The sequence below is a fragment of the Grammomys surdaster genome, unplaced genomic scaffold, assembly GCF_004785775.1.
Source record: "Grammomys surdaster isolate TR1022 unplaced genomic scaffold, NIH_TR_1.0 842, whole genome shotgun sequence".
Taxonomy (NCBI): Eukaryota; Metazoa; Chordata; class Mammalia; order Rodentia; family Muridae; genus Grammomys; species Grammomys surdaster.
In genome coordinates, this window is record NW_021605261.1 from 151,980 (window position 1) to 175,047 (window position 23,068).

The window sequence follows — 23,068 nt, forward strand, 5'->3', positions numbered from 1 at the left end:
TAATGCTACTGTGTAACTCCACATAATGCTACTGTGTAACTCCACATTCACATTGCTACAGCTCGTGTTTCATTTTTCTGTCGATCTGCTTTATTATATTGTGTGGCTACTGCCCATGAACTGTCAGAATGCTCGTGCTTCTCAGGCTTCTGCAACTATTTACAGATTCCCTTTTGTCCTCAAGCCCTCTTCTTCTCTCCCCCCCCCAACCTCCCCACTCCATCTCTGCTTGGTAAGGGTCTCATGACAAGGCCTCTTCTGGTGCCTGCAGAGCCCCAGGCTGCTTGCTCAGTCCTTGTGAACTAGCTTTGTGCTTTAACCCACCTTGATTCGATATTGGTAGTGTTGCTAAACTGCCCCATGCAGACAGCCTGTTGAGGGCTGGACACCCGGATTCTTTTTCAGATGCCCACAGAAGTGTAAACCTGCCAGAGGACACTGATTCTCTGAGCCTGTTAGGGTCAGAGAAGAAAGAGGATGGTTTTAGTTTGGAAAGAGAAGAAAAGATGGTGAGGCCATCTGTTTACTTCTTAAATGGAGTCATTTGTTAAGTTCTTAACTCAAGAATAACACTGAATTTTAGATTATCCTAGGGTTTTCTACTGTGTGTTTCACAGTAGATGTTTACTTTGGGTCATCTAGAAAAATGATCTTGTAGGAATGTTAAACTGTTTTTAAAAGAGCAGAATTTCTATGGTCAGTAATATTTATACATTCTGATGAGAAGCGTTATTTACTTTGGCATTTTATAATTGAAATATTTGATAGTTGAGTAATTATTAGGTAAGTGAAAATCTTGCTATAAAAATGTGCCCAAAATACATGTTACTGCCTGTTACATGGGTGCTGGGAAATCTGAACTCAGACCCTAATGTTTGTGTGGACATTTGTGTGGACTGAGCTCTCTCCCTAGCCTCTTGTTAGCTTCAATTACACAGATGACACATCCACTGTGGGCAATTTGCATCTATCAACTTTGTCCCAGACAGGGTCAGAAAGAGTTTGTCACTGAATGTCTATGTCTGCATGCCAAAACAAAACCTTTTGGATCTTATTTGTAGAATTAATAGTGATTATTCTCTTCAGTCATTGTGAAATATACTAAATATATTAAAATACTCAATATTTTACTTAACTAGCATTCACACTATTTTAGCAAAAATTGAAACCTTGTGGCATGGTGTGGATGCTAATGCAGAAGGATTGTTTTGAGTTCCAGGCCTGGATGTATAGAAAGCACAAAGTCAGACAGAATTACATAGCACAACCTCTCTTAAAAATCAAGACTAAACATAAACGATAAAAGACTTTAAAAAAAAAGTTGAGCCAGGTAATGGTGGCACACTCCCTTAATCCTAGCACATGGGAGGCAGAGGCAGGTTGATCTCTATAAGTTCGAGGCCAGCCTGGTCTATGGTGCATCTTCCAAGACAGCCAAGGCTTCAATAGAGAAACCATGTTGAAAAACCAAACAGACACACAAAAAATTGAATACGCTCTGGTCGATTTAAACAGCTATGATTTGAAATCTTTCTGCTTGAGACATTTTCACATCATACACACATGTAAAGTTGTACTTGTTGATCAAATCAGGTGCTTACATTTTTTTCCTTCATGTGCAAGAACAATAGTAGCAAAAGCTACTAAGCAGTAGACATGTAGAAGACATAGAACATGTGGAAGATACTCTGTAGGAAAGCTGAACCAGCATTTTATAAACCCTAAAAATAGTTTGTGAAGGAAGTGTGCTCACAGTTTGCATGGCTATAATATTTCCCTGATGAAGTAGCAAGTGATGGTCCTGTTGCTGTCAGGTGGGTATTAGAAGACCAGGGTGTTTGCTGACAACTCCTGTGTTAGTGCTGGTTGTATAAGTCTTGAGGAAAACATGGCAATTTTCAGATTATGTTTTTAATACAATATAGATTGCTCCTTTGTGGAATAACTGAGTAGAATTTGTTTTCCTGAGCTCTCTTCTGGAGTGGAGTATGAAAAGGGATACTGCATTTCTAAAGTCACTTATATCCAGAGGTTGCCAGTGACAAGAAGCCCAAGAAAATAAGTCACTGATGTAGGTCAAAAATATTCTGTGCCAAGGTTCAGTCCAATACACAGAACTGGAGTAAAACCAGGAGCCCATGTAGGTACTGGCCCTCCTCACAGTGCTGACTGTAAACTGTTTTTGAAGCTCTGGTGTTTTTATTGTTTGAATATATCTGTCCAGCAGTAGATTTCTAGAGTTCCACAAATTCTTGGAAGACTCTTTCTTTTAGCAGTTTAGTGACATCATTCCAAGGAATTGTTAATCAGGCTCCCTTTTCCAGCCCCAGGGACAGTCATGCAGGGGCCAGATGGCTTTTGGAACAACTTGCTGTGGTTCTCAAGGGATGGGATGAGCCAGACGGGGAGGAAAAAGTAGGAAAACTGAACAGTTGTTTTTTTCATCTTCCCCTAGGAAAGAAAATGGGAAACACACTTGAGGCTATCTAAAGTGGTTTCTGCTGACCACTGCAAGACTGTAGGGTTTTGAGTTATTTGGGAAGGTTTACATCCTGAAAAGATAGGAAGTGTGGTTGTCTGAGGTGTGACTTCAGTTCATCTGAAAACATGAAAATTAAAGAAAATAATGATTTATTTAGATGAATATAAAAAAGGTCAGTTTTATTATTTTAAATGATCGTTCCTGCTACAGATTTTCTTTAACACTTTTACTAGATCTAGTAGCAATTGGCCGGTTAAAGTAATCCAGATTATATAAAGTTTCTAGAACCTTCATTCAGGTAGGAATTTTCTTCTTCAATGAGGCTATTTCTTTCATATTTAAAAGACTTAAAGTAACATTTTATTAACAAACACTGACTTGGTAGATACATAGTTACTGCCACAGTCACATTGTCTAACTTATCCATTGTTAATATTATACCCAGCTATCTTATCAGCTCTCTTACTTGTATTCCTCCCTCCCCCCACCTAGTTGTTTTTAAAAGTCTTAGAACCAAGCTGTACTGTTCCATTGAACTTTCATGTATGCCTTATACTTTTCTCTACTCTATTTCTATGTGTGGGTTTTGTCTTTGATGGTTGTTGTGTTTTAATAGGTAATATCCCATGTAGCCCAAGGTGGCTTGGAACTTGCTATAAGGTAGAGAATGGCCTTGAACTTCTGACACTTCACCCCAGCTCTCAAGTGCTATGTTCATAGGCACATGCCACCATGCCAGGTTTACGTGTACCATTTCTGTAGTAGACTCGGATTGGCAGCAGTGAGGGAAGGTCTGATGGACATGCTTTCACCATTCCTGTGGTCATAATAGGGAGGTTGTCAATGCTTAAAGAGCTTCTGGAAATGTCACATAGGAAGGATAACCAGAAGAGGGTGCTAGATCCCCCAGAATTGGAGCTACAGATGATTGTGAGCTGCCATGTGGTTCTGGGAATTGGTGCCAGGGCCTCTGGAAAAGCAGTCAGTGTTCTTAATCTCTAAGCCATCTCTCCAGCTTCCATAGAAAGGTTTTTATGAGAATCCTGATGGTTAAGAACAAACAAAAACCCAATAATACTAGTGTTTAGAAACCTTGTGAACTTTGTTTCATGTTGTTTAAAAAGATAATTTCAAAAACACTGATTCCATAGCTTCCAGGTGTTACTTTAGTTAAAATGTAATTATATGGGAAGTGCTGATCTTTTTTTTTTCCTACAAGAAGTGGAAAATATGCAGCCAGCTGAGATGAGCAAGTTTTGGGGATGCCATGGGCTAAATAAGGTCAGTGTCTTGCACAGTTGCCTTAAGTATTTTCACTTAGTGTTAGGCCCTACCTGTGCTTACCACAGTTTGTCTTTTCAAAGAAAATTTGTTCTTGGAGTCACCGAAGGCTGCTTCCAGTTACCTCAGTTCAGAGTGCCTTCTTTTGGTCTCTCTTCTTTTATTTCTTTTTAATCTTTCTCTGTTTGCCTCATGTCCTCCAGCACGTACAGCCTGTTCCCAGAAGACTCCAGAACCACCAAGGACTGACCCGTTGATTGTATTCAACTGCCCAGTTATTCTTTCTAATGCTCTCATTTGAAATTTCAAGATCTGCCTCTCCCATCCAAAGAAGTTATTATTATTATTGAGGCCACAATCTGATCCGTGTGTTATGTTTAAATCCTAAGGCTTTTCATCATGAAAGTTTGTGGATTTAATGTGATCTGCATAGAATTATTCTATAGACTTTAATGAAAAGTAGCCGAGTAGGAGATATAAAATAAAATTTCACTTCAACATGAAAAATGTCATCTTTGAAGTTTGAGGTTATTGGGCCTCTTCCAATATCTTTGTTGGGAAAGTGTATATGGCAGTGAAGATTTAAGTTACTGAATTGCCCTGGAATGCTAAGCCTGGAGCGCAGCTGGGCCAGTAGCGCTGGAAGGGGGTTATAACATAGATATATGTTCGTGCGCCTACAATTCCTTTTTTCCCCTAATTGGTAAAGCCACTCAGCGCTGCTGGTTCAGTGACTGCAAGTTTTAGAAGTGGTGGATCTGTTGTTTGGGAAAGAACACTTTGATGTCTAACTTTGTCCAATGCACTTTTAAACTTAGAGAATTACATGAAGGGACACTAGACCTGCATGATAGGAACATTGGAAGGTCTTAGTGCCTGGCAAGTATTTACCAGGCACTTTTGTGTTTGAGAAGATGTCTGGGTGGCAGGAACAGAGGAAGTATGCAAAAGAGATATGATATGGACTTTGGCCTTGAGGAATTTAAAATATGCTTGGCGGATAATGACTCTGAGGCCTAATGAGATCAGCTAAACTCTGAACTGAACACCAGGACTACAGGAAGGAAGAGACTTGAGAAGATGACAGGCGAGACAGATAGCAGCTGGAAAGAGATGAGGAAGCGGGCCCACAGGGCTTTTTGCAATAAAGGGAGTGGGTAGGTCAGCACTGCAAGCAAATAGGCCAAGGAGCAAAGGGGCAGGAACAGGAGGGAGCAGAAATGGAATGGCTGAGTTACTCCTTATTATCTCCTTGTATGTCTTGTTCTCTGTGCCCCTCCCTTCATAATGCTTTTCAGTGTGTGTGTGTGTGTGTGTGTGTGTGTGTGTGTGTGTTTGGGTGTGTGTATACATACATGTGTGCTCCATAGTGTGCATATGGAGGCTGGAGGACAGCTTCATGTGTGGGTCCTTCCCTTATACTTTGTCTGAAGCCATGTCTCTTCTTTGCTGTTTGCTACGGTGGATGCTTGGGATTCTCCTGTCTCCAACTCCCATCTTGCCACAGGAACACTAGCAATGTAGATGCATACTACATGGCTGGCTGTTTATGTGACACAAACTCAGGTCCTCAAACTTGTGCGATGAGTCCTTTGAGCCATTTTTTAAGCACTGGCACACATAATTTTGAAGGGCCTTGACACTGTAGGAGAGAGAGATGACTAAACCCCTAACTCCCACCAGCCTGTCCCTGGATAGGTGAGATTTACCTCACCTTCTGTTGGAATCCACAGAGGACAATGTGAGGAGGAGAGAGAATTACAGACGTTACAATACTCAATATGTACATAATTAGTCATAAATGTTTACAAGAAACAGTTAAATCTGTATGCATTCTTACTTAACACCTTTTAAGGCCTACTTCAGAAACCACTTCCTCCGTGTATCTTTCCTTCCCTCACAGAGTACCAGTCTGTCTTCTGCTTGCCTGAACCTGTACCATTCTCCACATAGCCACAGACAGCCTCACCACATTGCGTCTTGAGGTTTAGGTATGCTTCCTGTTTCCTGAAAGGATCTCGTACCTTTCTTCTTTTCAGTGTAGCATGCTTGATAACATCTTTCTTGTGCCTTTCTTCTTTTCAGTGTAGCATGCTTGATAATGTCTTTCTATTTGAGGCTGATGAGGCTAGAGTCTTAGGTCTCTATTGTGAAATCCTTACTGGGAACCTTGTTCATTACCACACATCTCAGCCCTGTGGCATGAACCTGTCTATCACTGCCTTATACACAGATAACTGAGTTGGAACACCTATGGGAGTACTTTTTTGTCCTGGACGTCCAGGTGATTCATCCTCCCCTCTTCTACATTTCTTTGTGTCTCAGAACGTGTTTCCTGATAGAAATATGGCTATAAGTATCACCATAACTTTCTTAGCACAAACTAAGGGCAAAGTAATGAAAATGGTATAGAGGATGGATTCTCTAGATGGAAAAGCTAGGCCTTCTTGAAATTAAACTTTAAAAATAGTGATGCTAATAATGCCTCTATACCAAACCATTAAATCCTGGTAATTATCACTGGAAATAGGATTAAAGGGACCGACTTTAAATTTCTAAATAGAATAATGGAAATAAGAGTAAGCATGCCAAAATCATTCAGCAGGGAGTCCATTGAAAGGCAATGGGCTGTGTTAGACCTATGTAATGGGCCAGGTGTCTTAGTGGGTTTTAAAAAGACCTGAGGAGACTCATGAAAACTCTGTGTAGGATGCTGGGAGACAGGCGCATTATGGAAGTGAACTTGATCCTAGGCACACCAGGCTCATTATTGATGGTGTGGAAAGGCATGAGGGTAAGCCAGCCACAGGCAGCCTGGGATAGACTAAGTGGGATGATTAGGAAGACACAGTGTATGACTGTAGTTCTAGGAAACCCTGGTGATCACCTTGAGTAGCCCTGGAGATTCCAGGATTGCAGTACTATTTACACATAAATGGTTTGTTTTCATACTCAAAGATTTTTATTGCTTCTCCAGAGTTCTATTTAAATAGCTGTAGAGTTATATAAATATATAACCTGAGTATTTAAAGGCTGATATCTTGACACAGCAATTAAATTTATCCATTTAGTAAATTGTTGCTCTTTCCTAAGTGTTAAGCATGTCTCAGTCAGTTCCAGCCGTGCTGGCCTCCTTACTGACTCTACTGTATTTCCCCCAGCGCCACCATAATGCTCTAACAACCTGTGAAGATGCCCTGGGAGGTCTCAAATAGTGCAGTGGTTACTCCACATTGTGACTGACCAGGACCACTGTAAGGCTTACATGAGAGGGAAGAATTAAGCCTAAGAATTTCATTGACCTTCTAATGAGTCACTGCATTGAATGGTGCTATAGGGACCTCCAAATTCATATCATGTTCTTTTCGATCCCTTAGGTAGAATAATTTACACTAAAATTCTGAGTAGCTTTCATGATGTATAATATCACATGTATGTGATATTATGTATGTATGACTTTTTAAAGCTATTGCAGGTAAAGCATGGTATGGGCTGAGTTATTACAGCAGAGGTGGAAATGGGTGGACTTGAAGAAAGAGCCAACAGAATTTGCTGACAGTTTAGTTCCACAAAAGAAGGTATGAACTGAGAGAAAGGGACTTTGGCCTAAATTCCCAGCAGGATTGGTTGGAATAGCAGCTGGGGGTGGGTGAGGCGGGGCATACCTGACTGAGAAGGCTTAATTGTGTGGATATGTACCATTGTTTCACACATCTCCTCTGTGGTATTTGAAGTTTGATTATGATGATTCACAGGAGGGTGTTTGCAAAGAGCCCAGGGATTTTTGAGATTAAAGAAACTGAAATCTGGGAGACAAAACTGAAAATGAAGATCAAGTACATGTAAAATTATTCACAAATAGAGAAAGGCAGCAAAAGAGGCAGATTTATTATTGATGACTATTTGACGGCTGGAAAAGAAATGGAGGCCTGCTTGGGATGACTTAAAGGGTAAAGTTGCATCAGGGACCTACGTGCTGGGAGGAGAGAAGCAGCTTCCTTAGGTTACCCTCTGGTTTCCATAGTCACACTGCAGTATGTGCTGCTCTCCCAATAAATAAATAATAATAAGCTTTACAGACTAGTGACAAAAGTATTGTCACACCATACATGTGATATTATACATCACGAAAGCTACTCAGAACTTTAGTGTAAATAATTCTACCTAAGGGATCGAAAAGATCATGATATGAATTTGGAGGTCCCTATAGCACCATTCAATGCAGTGACTCATTAGAAGGTCAATGAAATTTTTTCTAATCATAGTTTTGTTTAATATATAAGCAGAGGTGATTGAGCAGAGGGAGAAGGCATACAAAGCAAGTTCCCCGAGAAGCCAGGGACAAGCTTCCAGGTGTTCCCTCCACTGGAGGACAATGTGCAGTGTTGCTAGCTGGAGAGGGGTGTGTTCTTACTAGAGTCAAGTCAGCTGTGCATGCAACACTTGTATGCTGAACTCAGTGACTCAGACTTCATCCCTTACCCCACTCACCCTTGCAGCACAGATCAAACTAGTATCATTTGACCACTAAACTTATACAAAAATAAACCTTATCGGGGAGAGTAATCAGGGATCACAGAGCTGCCTCCCATGGGCTGCTCACAGGTCAGGCCTGAAGTCTGGCTTCCAGATTGTATGAGGTTTGAGCAGTTAGAGCTTGGGGATTTAACCCTTTCCTGAACAGTATGATAGGCTATTTTTTTTATTTATTATTTTTGGTCAGAGGATAAATTGGCAGATCGCAGAAGAGATGCAGACACGTGTACCCCAATTTTACATCATTTCAAGACATATGTAGCAAAATTCATAAGTGAGTGAACCACAGCTTACGTAAGGTTAGATTTGTTTCACAGCGTTTCCCAGGAAAATCTGCAATAGATGAGGTTATGACTCATCCATAGAATTTTGGAAATTCTGTTCTAGAAGAAGAGAGAACTAACTTGTAAAATATGTGTGGCATTGGCTGGATTTGGGGAAGAGGGAGGTCAGGAGACGGGACTCGAGTCTGGAAGTTGATGATTAGTCCTAGAACAGAGTCCGTCTTGGCAAAGCACAACAAAGTTGGATGTAAAACCTGATGTACAAGGCCCAAGAAAGAAATTAATTGAGGATACTTTCAGAGAACCAGACTAAGAAAGTGAGGTAAATGAGTTTGTTTTGAATGAAAGATAAACTTAGTTTTACTTAATGTATGTTCTCATTGACAGGAAGTAGAAAATGTATTTTCATTAAATGTCACATCTCTAAAGAACCTGTTACACACACACACACACACACACACACTTCTGAGACAAGTTCTCTTTCTACAGCCTTTGCTGGTATTACGTAGACCAGGCTGCCTCAAACTCACAGAGATTCTCCTGCCTGTATTTGTGACAGGGGATGCTGTTTCCTTGTTTGGTCTTCTGTGTAGGCACATACATTTCATCAATCTTTTTCTATAAGCTCTTTTTTCCTTGGATATATTTAATTAGTAAAATATGTAGCCCCAATGTTGTCAGTGTGCAGCTGAACAGGAAGAACTGTCTTCCCATCAAATATTTTGTGTTTGTCAAAATATTTGGTTTTTAGGTCCTTGAAGAAATTGATGGTTTTTAATAATCAGTGCACTGTACCTATTTTGGGAGTAAAGTTCTCAGAGTTTTGTGAGTGCTCACTTCCTCCTGGGGTCATGGTACACTTCCTCCAGTTCAGCTGACTGGGATATTCTCCTAGAGAATGATAATGGTGGCTGGCACTAAGCACTTTCTGAAAACTGAACATCCTTTTTTGGTTGTTTTTGCTTTGTTTTGTTCTCCAAGACTAGGTTTCTCTGTATATTCCTGGCTATCCTGGAACTCCATTTTTAGACCATGCTGGCCTCTAACTCACTGGGATCTGCCTCCCTCTCTCTCAGGTGCTGCGGTGAAAGGTGTGTCCTACCACCATGCCCAGCTCCTCCACATCCTTTCACTGCCTCAAACATATCAGCCAGTTAAAGCTACACAGAAATCTCGTGGATAAGATGCTATTAATTTAAACAGGAGCATAGCAAAGGGTGTGGTGATGTTAGGATTTAAACCCAGAAGCCAACTTGGACCCCTGGCCACTCTTGTATTCTGAGATAGCATAGAACTTGCTTATGTTAAAACACTACCATAAAATAGGCGTTTTATAGATATTAGTTCATTTAATTTGCCAATAAGTTTAGGAGTCAAGATGGCATTTTTAGTGCATTTTAAGTGGAGTAAGTCTAGATGGTTTATCTGAAACAAACCATGTTAGCCCTAATTAGGACTCTCACAGCGTCTTCTGCCCTCTTGAACCTGTGGGAGGGAGGAAGTTTTTACTATAGTTTTCTTGAGCATCTCAAGGCTTAATTAAACTGGCATTTGAAACCATAAGATTAAAATTTCACCCCTGGCTTCACAATTGTCTTTTCTGCCCTTTATTTTCAGTCCTCAGTGTCACTAGATTGTACATGGATGCAGCTATGGCTGACAAATCCAGAGCAGACTGGTCCTTTGAACTCTTCTACAAAGTCTTTGGTTACCATTTACAGCACTTTGAAAAATAGATTATAATTTTTCTTCTGTGGCTAGGAACAATGGGTTAAACAAGTTGCTTTGGATTAAGGGAGAATGCCTAATTTGTCCTGACTGCCAGACAGTAATGAAAATACTGCAGATAACAACCCCCCAAAAATGCTGCTTTCTTTGCTTTTTGTTCTATAGTTCTTTGGGCTAGGGTGTATTAATTAGTTTTCTAATTGCTGTGACAAAGAGTCTGACAAAAACTGTTTAAGGAAAGAAGGGTTTATTTTGGCTCCTGGTCTGAAGATACAGTCAGTGTACCATGAGAGGAAAGACATGATGGCCAGAGAATACCTCTGGCTTCCATGCTAGATTGAGCTAGCTCATCACACTGGGTACACATTTGGGGAGCAGAGAGAGATGCATAGTGGTGCTCTTCTCTCTTTCTTCTTTCTCCCTTTTTATTCAATGTAGGACCCATGGAAGATGCTATGGATGTTCAGGTTTTGTACTTCCTCACTTACACCTTTTGAAACACCTTGTAGATACACCCAGGGGTGCTTTTCTGTAGTTATTAAAAATCTAAGCAAGAGAGAAGATTAACTCTTAAAATAGGTAGAGTTTTCTTGTTCCCTGGTGCACTCAATGCCTAACTTACAGTTCTGAATTTAGTACCTCCTTGGTACAAAGCGGAATAAACTGATTTCTATTCCCATCATGAAAAGGGAGTTGATAATCTAAGTTCTGGGAAAAAATGTGTTGAAATATATAATATTCATCAATTGTTACTTTTTAAAGATTCAGGATATAAGCATACACTTTAATATAACATTTTCAACTTACTTTGTATGTAATCTCATAGCTAAAATTATGAAAATATTTTGTATCTTCTGTTGCAAAATCACTAAGAAAGTCAGTTAAAATTGTAAAATACACCAGTCAGAAGATCATGTTAGATGGTAAATAAACTAGAATTTACCCTGGTATTTCTTGACTTGTTTCAAAATTGTATAGTCCTTACACTTCACTTTCATCCTTTTTGTAAGCAAAATTCAGTGCCCCTGCTGTGTCATGACTCGCTGTGTCCTCCCACCTTAGCCTTGGTCTCTTCAACATCACAAAATGATACAGATTTTGCTTGCTTTCCACATTATAAGTGATAACCACTCTTTCAAAGGCTTAGTCTTTAATTTTATTTAATTAGTAATTATTAGTTAATTAATGGCTATGTATTTATGTATGTGTGGGAGAACACGGATATGTGTGTGCATATGTAGGGTTTCCTTTGGGGGTTTTTGTTTCTCCATCTTATTATTTATTCATTTGTTTGTTTGCTTGCTTGCTTGCTTGTTGAGACAGTCTCTCAAGTCTCTGGTTTGGATCTCCCTGTCTCCATCCTGTAAGTGCTGGGGCTACAGGCACACAGCACCAGTAGTAGTTCTGCAGATTCAAACTTACTTCATGTGTGCAGAAAAAACGAAACAAAACACCCCTACTCACTGAATTATCTTCCCAGCTCCTCTGGATCTTAAGGGTTCTTAGCTTTACAGTCATATGTACCAACCTGCCTTCAACAACTAAATCGTATACAGCTTCGTGGTTAGAGAATCACCTACTCTGGGCAAATAAATGGGTGCAGGAACTTTCCAATTTACATTTGAAAAATCTGTAAACATCATTTAGAAGAATTCCTAGTCTCACATAAGAAAGTTGATAGAAAGAAGTGAATTCAAGTTATATTATGAAACCATGTGGTGCCTCCATGAGAACCAGTCAGGAGGCAGGGATAGGAATGCTTTTTGATTGCAAAAGGCTGCTCTTAAAACGATGTCACACATCACCGTTACCGTCTGTGTGGTTTTGCTGTGTGGATACAGGGCTATAATTATTCTTTCAGTAGCATGTGACAATTCTAGAGGGTTCCAGTGTTGTCATTTCATATTGTGGACTTTTGTGCGAGAGTGGCTTTTGGGGGAAGGTATATTTTATTTTACCCTTAGATAAGGAAATAGTAAATCTTCTCAGTGAAAAGAGCTTTCAGTTTGACCAAGAGCTTGCAGTTTTGAAGTTTTTCTGTCTGACTCTGTGGACTTCACGCATTGCGGGGTATAATTGCAGGGATGATTATATAGTACCCAAACCACGTTTTCTTAGGATTTGACATAGTTAAGAGGAAGGGAACGTTTATTTCACTACAAAAATTTGCTGGATAGTTAAGGTTTTATTTGATGATGAGGATTTGTTTTTCAGAAATTATTTTAATCATTCATTTACTAAAACTGAAGTTAAAAAAAAGTAATGAGATCTCTAAAAGTGTGTACATTCCTTTAATTAAAATAAGCGTAAAGGAATACCACAGGAAATCACAGCAAGATATCTCCCAGACATGTGGAAAGAGGTTTCTTCAAGGGTCATGACCAAAATGGAAGGTAGGAGAATGGGCTTCCTGCTTGGTGTGTGTTAGGGTTCTCTATCTAGCCTTTCATTGTTGGTCTAGATGCTTATTTGAGAAGCATCAAGAGAGGGAACTTGGAAGAGATGTAAAGTGAGTAAGGCAGGGGGTGAGCCCTGAACTCCTCAGTACTCACAGTTTCCAGAGATGAGGCTGTAACAGACAAGCCCTCCTGCCGATTGTCTGGCTAATTTCTACCTCCTGTAGAAATCGACAGACCAGGGTGGGAGGCCCTGAGATGTTCCAGTCGAGAACTAGTTCATGGGCCTGCCTATTTATTTGGGCAAACCAGAGCAGCACAGCTGCCCTGGACAATGTATGCTGTGAGGGAATGTACATATTACTCATTTTAGTTTTAAAAATCATACATGGTGATCAGGAAGGTGTCTGTGCGAGATGGTAGCAGTGTAGCCTCCTGCCAAGTGCATTAAAGATACAGATTTTGACCGTTCAAGATGGCCCAAACCCTTGGCCCTTCTTGCTGTTTTTGTTCTGTTTAATCCTTTAATTGCCCGGAGAGTATCTTGTCATTTCATGTCCAGTCCATTTCCTTGAAGCAAGAAACATTTCCCAATCTGCTAGATAGAGTCTGGAAAGTCATCATATTCATTTACTTAAATACATATGTGGGCCTTAATAAGACATTAGGTAATATCTCATTTCCTACAACTGTGAGTTAAGACTCCATCCTCCTTCACTGAGTGGCATCATTGGCTGTTGGTGGTGAGAGCAAATGCCACCACAACATTCATGTACCCCTTCTTCCATAATAAAAATGTATTACTGGAAAATAGTTCCCAGCCATACTGTATTTCCCAGTTACTGTTGTATCACTGAGCCTGTCTTTTGAAAGAATAAAAGTCATTTACCTCATATACACCAAGATTTACTTGTCTTGGGAAGCAAGCAAACTCTGGTTAGAATCTATTAGATTATGTTATATTATATTATGATATTCTTTGCTGAGAGGCAAAAGTGCTTGAAACATTTCAAGAGTCAAATGCTTTTCTTCCCCATGAGAGATGTGCCAACCGTGAATGATTCCTGGAGGACTCCAGAGCATTGGGCACCATTTCAGTTAAGTGTCGGGTAAGCTTGATGACCTTGTACATGCCAGTTAACAACTATGATTCTCAGTTTTTGCCAGTGAATTATGCAGGTGCAGTTTCTTTCCTGTTCTCTGATGATATGTTAATATAGTCTTAAATGAGTGAAACCTTTCTTCTCTCAGTAAAAATAAATACTTAGGGAACTCTAAGCGAGATACCTCCGGGCAAGGTATCTAGATTAAGTTTATCGCCCGCAGTTAATTACCCTATGAAATAGGTACCATCTTGTAAAGGAGAAAATGGAAAAAAAAAAAGAAAAAGAAAATGGAGGCTTTGAGAGTGAGAGTATTGAAACCAGCATCACACAGCTGGCATTCACACCGCTGTCTACACAAGTCCCTGGTCCACACAGTTAATCATCACGTCGTGTTCCTAAGATTTGGCACCTAAGAGCGTTTCTAATCCATCTTCATTTGGGACACGTTTTAGTTTCTTCAGAGCCATTTATTTCCCATCTGTCTGCTATACTGTGCATTCCCCAAAGCATGAGGAGTTAAAAGGACTTTTGTGGTATCATGTGCTTCATTCTGTATATAGCCCCAGGCTGGGCACAGGCTTAGTGCTCCTCTTGTGTTTTATATAAAGCTAGCAAAAGTGAAACTTCCAATTTTGAATGCTTTTGAAAAATCTGTTTGGTTAAAGAAAAAAAACAAACCTTCGTTTAGGATTTGATTTCTAGTTCTGCTTCTGGAATGTATTCAGTCTCGATGCAAACAATACTTCTTTGCCTCATTGTTACTGTAATGTTAACGACCAGCTATGTGAAAGGCATTTAGATCCCAGGGCCAGTTTCTGTATTAGAAGTCCTAACAGCTGCGGTGAATTATTGGCACCAGAATTAAGCAGAATAATTTTGGACTGTGTGGCATTGTGAAGATCTACTTAAGATAATTATAACTGGCTTGGCTTGAGACTAAAACTGAACTTGGGTTGCAGCTGGCATCACGGCGTTATCTGAAGTATCTTGTAGCAACAGTGATTCTTAAGTCACTACACTGTCTCCACCAATGAAGTAAAATCATACAAATGTTTTAGGGCTATGTGGTGTGGGAACAAAGGAATGCAAAAGAAAGCTGAATCCCGCAAGTTGGTGTGCCCCATGGAGAAGAGGAACAAAAATCAGGAAAAATGAGGCTCATAGAGTCCTTCAGAAACACCCCAGGGATTGAATTCTGCGTAAGCTGTGTATTAAAAGAGTGAGTTGCTAATTGAGTCTAGTCATTGTGCCAAATGAAAATACTTTGTTCTTGAACTAGACCAGAGATTCTGATGAGTGGCAGAGCTCTGCCTTTCTCCCACAGTGAACTAGGGTGGGCGTTGCTTGCGAGGTCATCTGTGGATATCTCAAAGTTCAGATTTGTTTCTCCAAGGCTTGGTACTTTGGAAAATGAGTAGGGTAGAGGAGGAAGATAGAGAGATAGAGGGAAGGACTGAGGGAGAGAAGTGGTGGAGGGGAGGGAGAGGGAGAGAGGAGTTGCTAAACCCTCTAGCCTTTGTCATAGACATTGTCTTACCAAGCATTCTTAGCGCCTCCTAAACTGTTCATTAAGGTACCACAATTATCAGAAACCACAGTCAACATCCTCTCTATTCCTGTTGTGTGCATGTGTGTGTGTGTGTGTGCGTGTGTGTGTGTGTGTTTGAGACTTGAATATATATCCCAGGTGTGCTGAGGTAGTTACAACTTTTCATGTGTACTGAAATCAGTACATGAAATTGGTCTACCCCATCCCTACTTTAAATTATCTTGAAAAATGCTCCTTTCTTTTAATTTTAAAGTGTGCACACAGGGTGAACAGCTGATGGAAAAATCCAAAGACTGGAAATGGGATTCTGTTTGGTAGAATTTGTTAGACATTTACAATTGATAAATGGAGACCAGGTGTCTCTAGGTGAGAGCAAGCTTAAGGTAGATTTCAGTTTTGTTTCATTTTAAAACATCACATTTAGGTTACTGAAGTTTCTAGACCTTCTGGGTGTTTTCTCCTATTACTTTCCTGGCAGAGACTATTTCTTTTTCTGGAAAGTTTTAAACTTGTCTTGGCTTCATATAAAGAAGAACAGGATCTTTTTCTTGCTCATTTTAGTGGTGAGACTTTACCAACTCTCAAGCTGGCATTTAGTTCTGAGTAGTGTCTGTTAGCATTCAGGCACCACATTCAGTGTGTAGCTCCACGCGTGCAGAAAATTCTCCAGGTTCCTGGGAAACTAAGTGTAGACAGTGGAACCAGCTAACGTGTTCATTTGTTCCAGGCCCAGGAGAAAGGGTGAGTAGGTAAAGGAAGGTCTGGCTAGCTGGGAGGGTGATGGGAACCCAGCACATTAAGTGAGACATTAGGAAGGCAACATGTAATTTGTGGCTGGCAAATGCCAAGCCCTTTGCTCCTTAGGCCATCTCTGCTGATGAGTGGTCTGCAGAATGTCTGTGGATTCTGTACTGGCCTGAGCGGTTTTTTCCAACAAGTTTTAAAGTGTGGTAAATCCCCCATCTTTCTGCTCTTACATGCGTGCCCTGAGTAACTGAGGAGCTTTCTAGAACAGTTGGCAGAAGGAGAAAGTATCCAGAGTCTTGATTGTGTTTTGTTTCTGGAGCCTCCTTTTCTGCTGAGGTGTATGCAAGCAAGCCCTGAGTAACCAGTGGAGGCTGGGATCACAGAGTGCATGTGGTCAAGTAGGGTGTGGCCACCCCACAGCTTCTCGGGACTCAGCCTCTACAATCTCAGTGACTTGCTGGGTAGGAGGGTGGGGTATGTAGACGACAAGAAGGAACAACAAATAAAACACACTAGGCTTTGTCATTTTAGAGAATTATACAATAGGCTTGTACTATTTAGCCTAGAAGTAAAACTCCTGATCTCCGCATAATCTTCTTACCTCTCCCCAGTAGCCTGAGTCATCCATTCTTTCTCTACCACAAAGTTAAAGACCCAGCCTTTGAGAGAACCGCAGTTGTGTGCATGTGGATCCAATTAACAAAGAACTGCCACCCTTTCCTCACCCGGGGCACCTGAATCCCCACTGTGCTAATTGCAGCAATGCAGCATCCTCTCTTAGACTTTTGAGGGCTCCTACACGTACAGGCTTTTAGAAGAAATGCTAGTGGTGTGTTCTCCTGGGACTAGTAAATGGAATCCCCTGGAGGGACTGAGTGTTCTTTCACACCCGCTGCTTCTAGGTTGCCAGAGACCACTCCCTGCTCTATGTAACCGCTATTTCTTTTGGCCGAGTCTTTGACCTTGAAGGATCTAGCCAGCTGCCCTGAAGCTCTGGGTGCTAGACACAATACTGGCAGAGTCCAAGAGTTATTTCTCTTTTATTTATTTGATTTAATATGATTGTGTTAAAAATTTTTTATTCATCAGAAATTCTGTTTTTGAACCTAAAATGTGCCAACAAAGCATTGCCATTACATTTTCTAATATATATTTACAGTCTAAGTACATCTAAGAAGAAAATGAAGAATAGCCACAAGTGATGCACACTCTGCTCCTTGAGAGATAGAACAACTTGAAAATATGGATTGAATTTGGTGTTGAATTTTTATTTTTTTCTCATCTGTCTGGGAGGAAGCCATTTTTTCCTTGGAAAAATTGCTTGGGTTCACCATTGACTTTTCCCTTTAATAATTGAAAACCACTGTTTGATATTTACATAAAACTTTTTTTTTTCTGGTCTGCTTTCTATAACCTTTCCCCTCATAAGAATTTTAGGAATTCCCTGACTTTTCTCTGAGGAGTTTTGTGCCTGCTTTCTCCCAGATGTGGGACATAGACAATGCTGAAGGTTTATGTGTGTGAGTGGGTATGTTTGCTACCCTCTGAAGGTAGTTCTTTTAACTAGTGAACAAATATGTCACCAGGGGAAAAAGAGCTATAAAGAAAAACAACTAGATAATATTTAAGATTGCTTTATATTTCTAATTTCTAATTTGATTGATACCAAAGTCCTATATACAAAATGAAAAAGCATAAAGTGGTTTCAAGAAATGAGGAGAAAGCATATTCACTAGTCATTCAGTCTTTCAGTACTGAGATTTTCTTTTCTGGATGAAGGCATAACAGTTTGCTAGTCGCAGTCCCTGAGTCTGACCTTCATGTAGAGTTGCTGTCAGCTCAGGGAACTTTTGGTAGATTCTTCTATCTTCTCTGGTCCACCTTCTGCTCCCAAAAAGAGGATAGTTAATCTTACACTGTTTTCAGCATAAGTCCCCACAGATGTCCTGTTCCCAGTGCCTGGTTCATAGTGTAAAATGTAAGGAAGAAAGATGTCATTCATCTCAGTGAAATAGACTGGATTAAGAAACAGGATTTTCTCCATTTTTCATAGTGGTTTCCAGATTTCTCGGGTTTCCAGGAGACAGTTAATCATCAGCCTTTGGTTATTGTGGTTCATGTATTAATGTCTAAGATACTATAAAAATCTCAAATTTTATGCATGATAATTTATGAGAAAGACATATTTTTTTTACTTCTCTGTAAGTCCAAAGTTTTGTTTTTGTGATGTATCCTATCAGATCTTGTGGGTTCTAGTAAGTTCCTCCCTTACTTCAACTTTTAGTTGCATATTAAGAGATTCACATGCTTAAATGTTTAGTCCTTATAGGAAGTGAGATACCTGTCTACTGGGTACTTCTACAAGGCATGACTGACTCTGTGTTTCTCATTAGGATCGTTCGAAGATGATTTGGCTGCCTTGGAGACTTGGAGATCTGGTGCCACGATGAGGACCCATACACGGGGGGCTCCCAGTGTGTTTTTCATATGTTTGCTCTGCTGCGTGTCAGCCTACATCACTGACGAGAACCCAGAAGTCATGATTCCCTTCATTAATGCCAACTATGACAGCCACCCGATGTTGTACTTCTCCAGGAAAGATGTGGCAGAGCTCCAGCTGAGGGCTGCCAGCTCTCATGAGCACATCGCAGCCCGGCTCACCGAGGCTGTGCATACCATGCTGACTAACCCCTTGGAGTACCTCCCTCCTTGGGATCACAAGGAGTACAGCGCCCGCTGGAATGAGATCTATGGAAACAACCTGGGTGCCTTGGCAATGTTCTGTGTGCTGTATCCTGAGAACACTGAAGCTCGAGACATGGCCAAAGACTACATGGAGAGGATGGCAGCGCAGCCTAGTTGGTAGATTTTTGTCTTTTCTTTCTTCCTGTATTAACCTTGTCTCTTCAAGAAATGATTCAAGGACTAGAGATCTGGTTCAGTAGAAAGATTGCCTAGCATGCATGAAGCCCTGGTTCCCACCACCAGATAAGCCAGGTGTGCTGGTACAGGTTCTTAATCCAGCACAAAAGAGAGAGAGATAAGAGGGTGGCAAGTTCAAGGTCATCTTTAGCTGCATAATGAGTGTGAGGCTAGCCTTTTGATACTTGAGCTCCTGTCTTTATAAAAAAAAAAAAAAGGAAAGAAAGAAAAAGGATAAAAGAAAGAAAAAAGAAAGGAAGAAAGAAAACAAACATATAAATGTCTAACACTTTCAAAAAACTTAGTATGTTTCTGCTTAGAAGGATCGTGTTGAGAGGCAGCTTAACCAAAGAGGGTGAAACAACTGAAGAGTTGAGCTACCAGTATCCTGTCATTAGCTGATAGTTTCTTCCTTGTTTAACAAACATTTACAGCTGTGAATCACTTGATGATAGAGACACACTCTGATGAATGCATCAGTAAGTGATTTTGTCCTTGTGTGACTATGATGAACTATATGTACACAAACCTAGATGTCGTTTATACAGGGTATAGCCTGTTGCTCCTAGGAGCAGGGTGAACAATTATGAGATGAAATCAAGCAGGAGATGTGTTAAACAGTGCATAAAGGAGGCTGCTGCCTGGATAGCACAGTATGCATGTCCATGGTCCATTTTGTTTAAGTGGAAGGGATACACTCTAAAATAAAGTGTATTGCATAAACACGTAAATCAATGACAGTTGCTTATGAGACGTTATGTCCTACAGACAGTTCTATGTGCTGTTATATAATTGGCAGTGCAGTAGACTTCTTTCCACCAACATTTCCTTGGACATGTGAGCAGAAAGCACGCTGTACTGATGTTAGAGGAGTTACAGCATCACCAGGCACTGAGACTTTTCAACTTGGTTGTAAACCTGCTGGGTTCCTCTGATATATGCTTTTTCTTGGAGCAGAAGACCATTACCTGATACATAACTGGTTCTTATTATTTGGTCTTAGGTTTTTATTGACAACCTTCTGCCAAATTGATGAAAATGTTTTAGCCTAGAAGGTATTTCAGCCAGTTAACATTTCTGTGCATTTTGTGACAATAAGGTAATAAAAGTAATTACAGTAAATTACTTTTAGACTGGCAATTTAAAAAGAAGATTCTATTTAATGAGCAAGAGAGTGCTCAACCTTGTGGGAAAGAAAGTGCTACAGTGAATTGTGTGAAGAATTCTCATTATGTCATAGTTTACTTTCAGGAGTTTAAGATTCAAGAACAAACTTCCTGTCTCCTTTTGGTTTAGCTTGAGTTTGTTTATAATTCATGTTTCTATCTGCTTTTAAAAAGATAAGGTTTGAACGGACTAAACAGAGACTTCAGTATGTATTTTTGTTCCTAAACTCCAGCTTAGTACACATTTACAGGTCAGTTGCTAGCAGTGCTTACAAATTGTATGAAACATAGTCTTAAAACTATGCAAGTTGCCACTTGTCATAGGCTTGGAGAGGACTGGTTTTAAATGCTCAAGGATATCTGTAGTGATTCTATGGTGAGCATATCTTACATGAAATATATCTTAGTGTCACAAAGGTGAAGAGTAGCAATTTGCAGCCTTATGATAACTGTATGGCATCTCTTAATGGACAAAGATTATGGAAGAACTGACATTAAAGCATTATCAGAGATGAATTTGTAAAATGGTTGTTAAATAATGTAGTTATTCTGAAGCTTAGGATATTTTAGGCTGAAAAGAGCCTTTCATGTGGCTTTTTCTAAGCATAACACACTTGGCCATGTGTGTCTTATTTTCTGACCTGGACTCACATTTATAAGATCACATTGCAGTTCTGATGTCAAGAAAGAAAATAAACTATGTATGAAAATAGGCCTGATATTTGAGCAGCAAGATGACATTATCAAATGTTACAGTAATGTAATATTACACTAGATAGGAAAAAAATAGCCCTTTGTGTTTATTCTTTTGTTGCTCTTTTGTTTTACATAGTTAAGTGGATTTTGATAGATGATGATGATGCTCATGAAATATCTGAGAGAAACAGTTACTGTAAAAAGCCAGCCTCATCCCACAAAAGACTGAAATTAAAACTGTCTTTGTTATGAAAAATTTTAAGCACAAATATAAGACTGTTAGGAAAATTGTACAAGACCAGTAATTAGTATAAATATCTGGGTGTGTGTGTTTAATGAGTGACCACTGTCACTAGGATTAAATGCCTTCTCTAAAATAAATAAATAATTTATTTATTATAAATAAATAAATAAGGAAAATAAATAATTTCAAGTAAAAATGTTAACACTCATATAATCTCTGTAAGTTCAGATTTACCAATCGCTAGAGGTGAAAAGAGGTTTTCTAACTAACTGTGCTGTTACCCAGTGACCAAAAGCCAACCTGTCACTTAGTAGACTCAGCTGAACTTAGTAGGACTGCTTTCTCATGATCAGTCTAAATTGGGATTAGGAACTGATGGTGGGTCTTGATCGCCATGTTTTTGTTTTAGATAATTGACTCTTTTCTGTTGTGCTTTTGAATGCTTATAGAAATATTAACTACTTATAAACAGCCACTTTCAAACTTAGATTCTTAAACATTCATTTAGGCCTCAGATTGAACATGATCATTTTATACAACTTAAAATATTGTTAAATGTTTTTATATTCCGGTACCTTTGCTTAAATTGCTCAGTTTAATCCAGTTCTTCATTATATACAAAAAGTACACTGAGAAGATTGTCATTGCCTTAGGATATAGAATGCCCATATTCATTTCAGAACTGGTTGTATTCATTAATCAGTAATCAATAGTGTAGAGTTAAGCCTCCCTACAATGGCTTCATTTGCGGAATATATTTTCCATTTCCTTGAACATTTCTACTCTTTTTGAAAATGATTTACTTAACTAACATTTTGAGCATCTACTGTATGTGATATACTGTGCTAGTGACATGGATTCAAGATTGGTGAAATGGCCCAGCAGTTTTCTGCTCTATACCTGGGATGAAAAGTCTTCCTACAGTGGGTACTTTTGTTCCTCAGCATGAGGAATACAGTTAAGGATTTTTATTCATGACTTACTTAAACAGCAGTGGAAAGGAGCCAACTCAAGACTTATTCTGTCTGCATCCTGAATCCAGCCCCCTATGTCGACTGTATCACTTCAGATGAATTTCTCAGTTTGAGCCTTTGTATCCTGCTGTATAATAGCACAGCAGTAGTCTGTCTCTGTCACAGAGTCACTTTAGTAGTGAGCTAACCAGTGCATAGTACTCTACTCTGAAAGTTCTTGTCATAAAATAAGACCTCAATAAAGAGTAATGGCAGGAGGTGATAATTATTGCCTCTGCTATTTTTACCTAGGACATTGGCCCTAATTGGTTTACAATTGTTATTTATAGATTTTTAAGAAGGATATAATTTTGTTGAGAGATATTTATTGTTTTTGTTTTTCAGATTGTTCTCAGAGCAAGACCATTTGTATGACTCAGAGAGCTTGCCAGTGACAATGTTTCTTGAAAACTTGCACTGTTTGTCCTCCAGGACCCCTCTTTATGTGTACAAGAATCTAGTGGTGAGGTTATGAAGGCAGCATGGGAGAAAGTAATAATGACACTTTTTTTTGCGTGATGTTAAAGCTGAGTTTCTTTTCTCCTTGCTGTGGCAAACTATCTGACAAGCAGCAACTGAAAGGAAGGGTTAGCTGTTTTAACTCCCAATTTCAGGATGTGGTTTATCTGAGGATGGTCGTGGTGCATCCAAAATGGCAGTGCCCATGGTCAAAAAGCATTCTAGAACCTATGTCCAGAGTGGTACCACCACGACTTTTGGGTAGGTCATCTCACAGCCATCAACTAATCAAGATAATCCCTCCCAACAGGCCCCGAGGCTCATCTCATTGATCCTGTCAAACTGGCAATATTAACCATCACATGTACTGAATTTCACTGAATGCTAGTAAATAAAGAGATTTAATGGCTCACATATATAGATTTACTTAAGAATTTCAGCCATGCCAGGCATGGTGGC

At 39.7% G+C, this 23,068-nt stretch overlaps 1 protein-coding gene across 3 annotated transcripts in view; it reads left to right on the forward strand.

Annotated features, from left to right (window-relative positions):
• Positions 1–23,068, forward strand: part of Dse (dermatan sulfate epimerase) — a 56,097-nt gene that overhangs the window by 5,049 nt on the left and 27,980 nt on the right. For 2 of the 3 annotated variants that reach the window (XM_028782691.1, XM_028782690.1), the window contains exon 2: positions 18,503–18,971. In XM_028782691.1, coding sequence (XP_028638524.1) covers positions 18,556–18,971 — 416 coding nt within the window. In that variant the 5' untranslated portion in view covers positions 18,503–18,555. Of the gene's footprint in view, positions 1–18,500; positions 18,972–23,068 lie in introns of those variants that run through there. The other variant, XM_028782692.1, reaches the window with a different exon arrangement.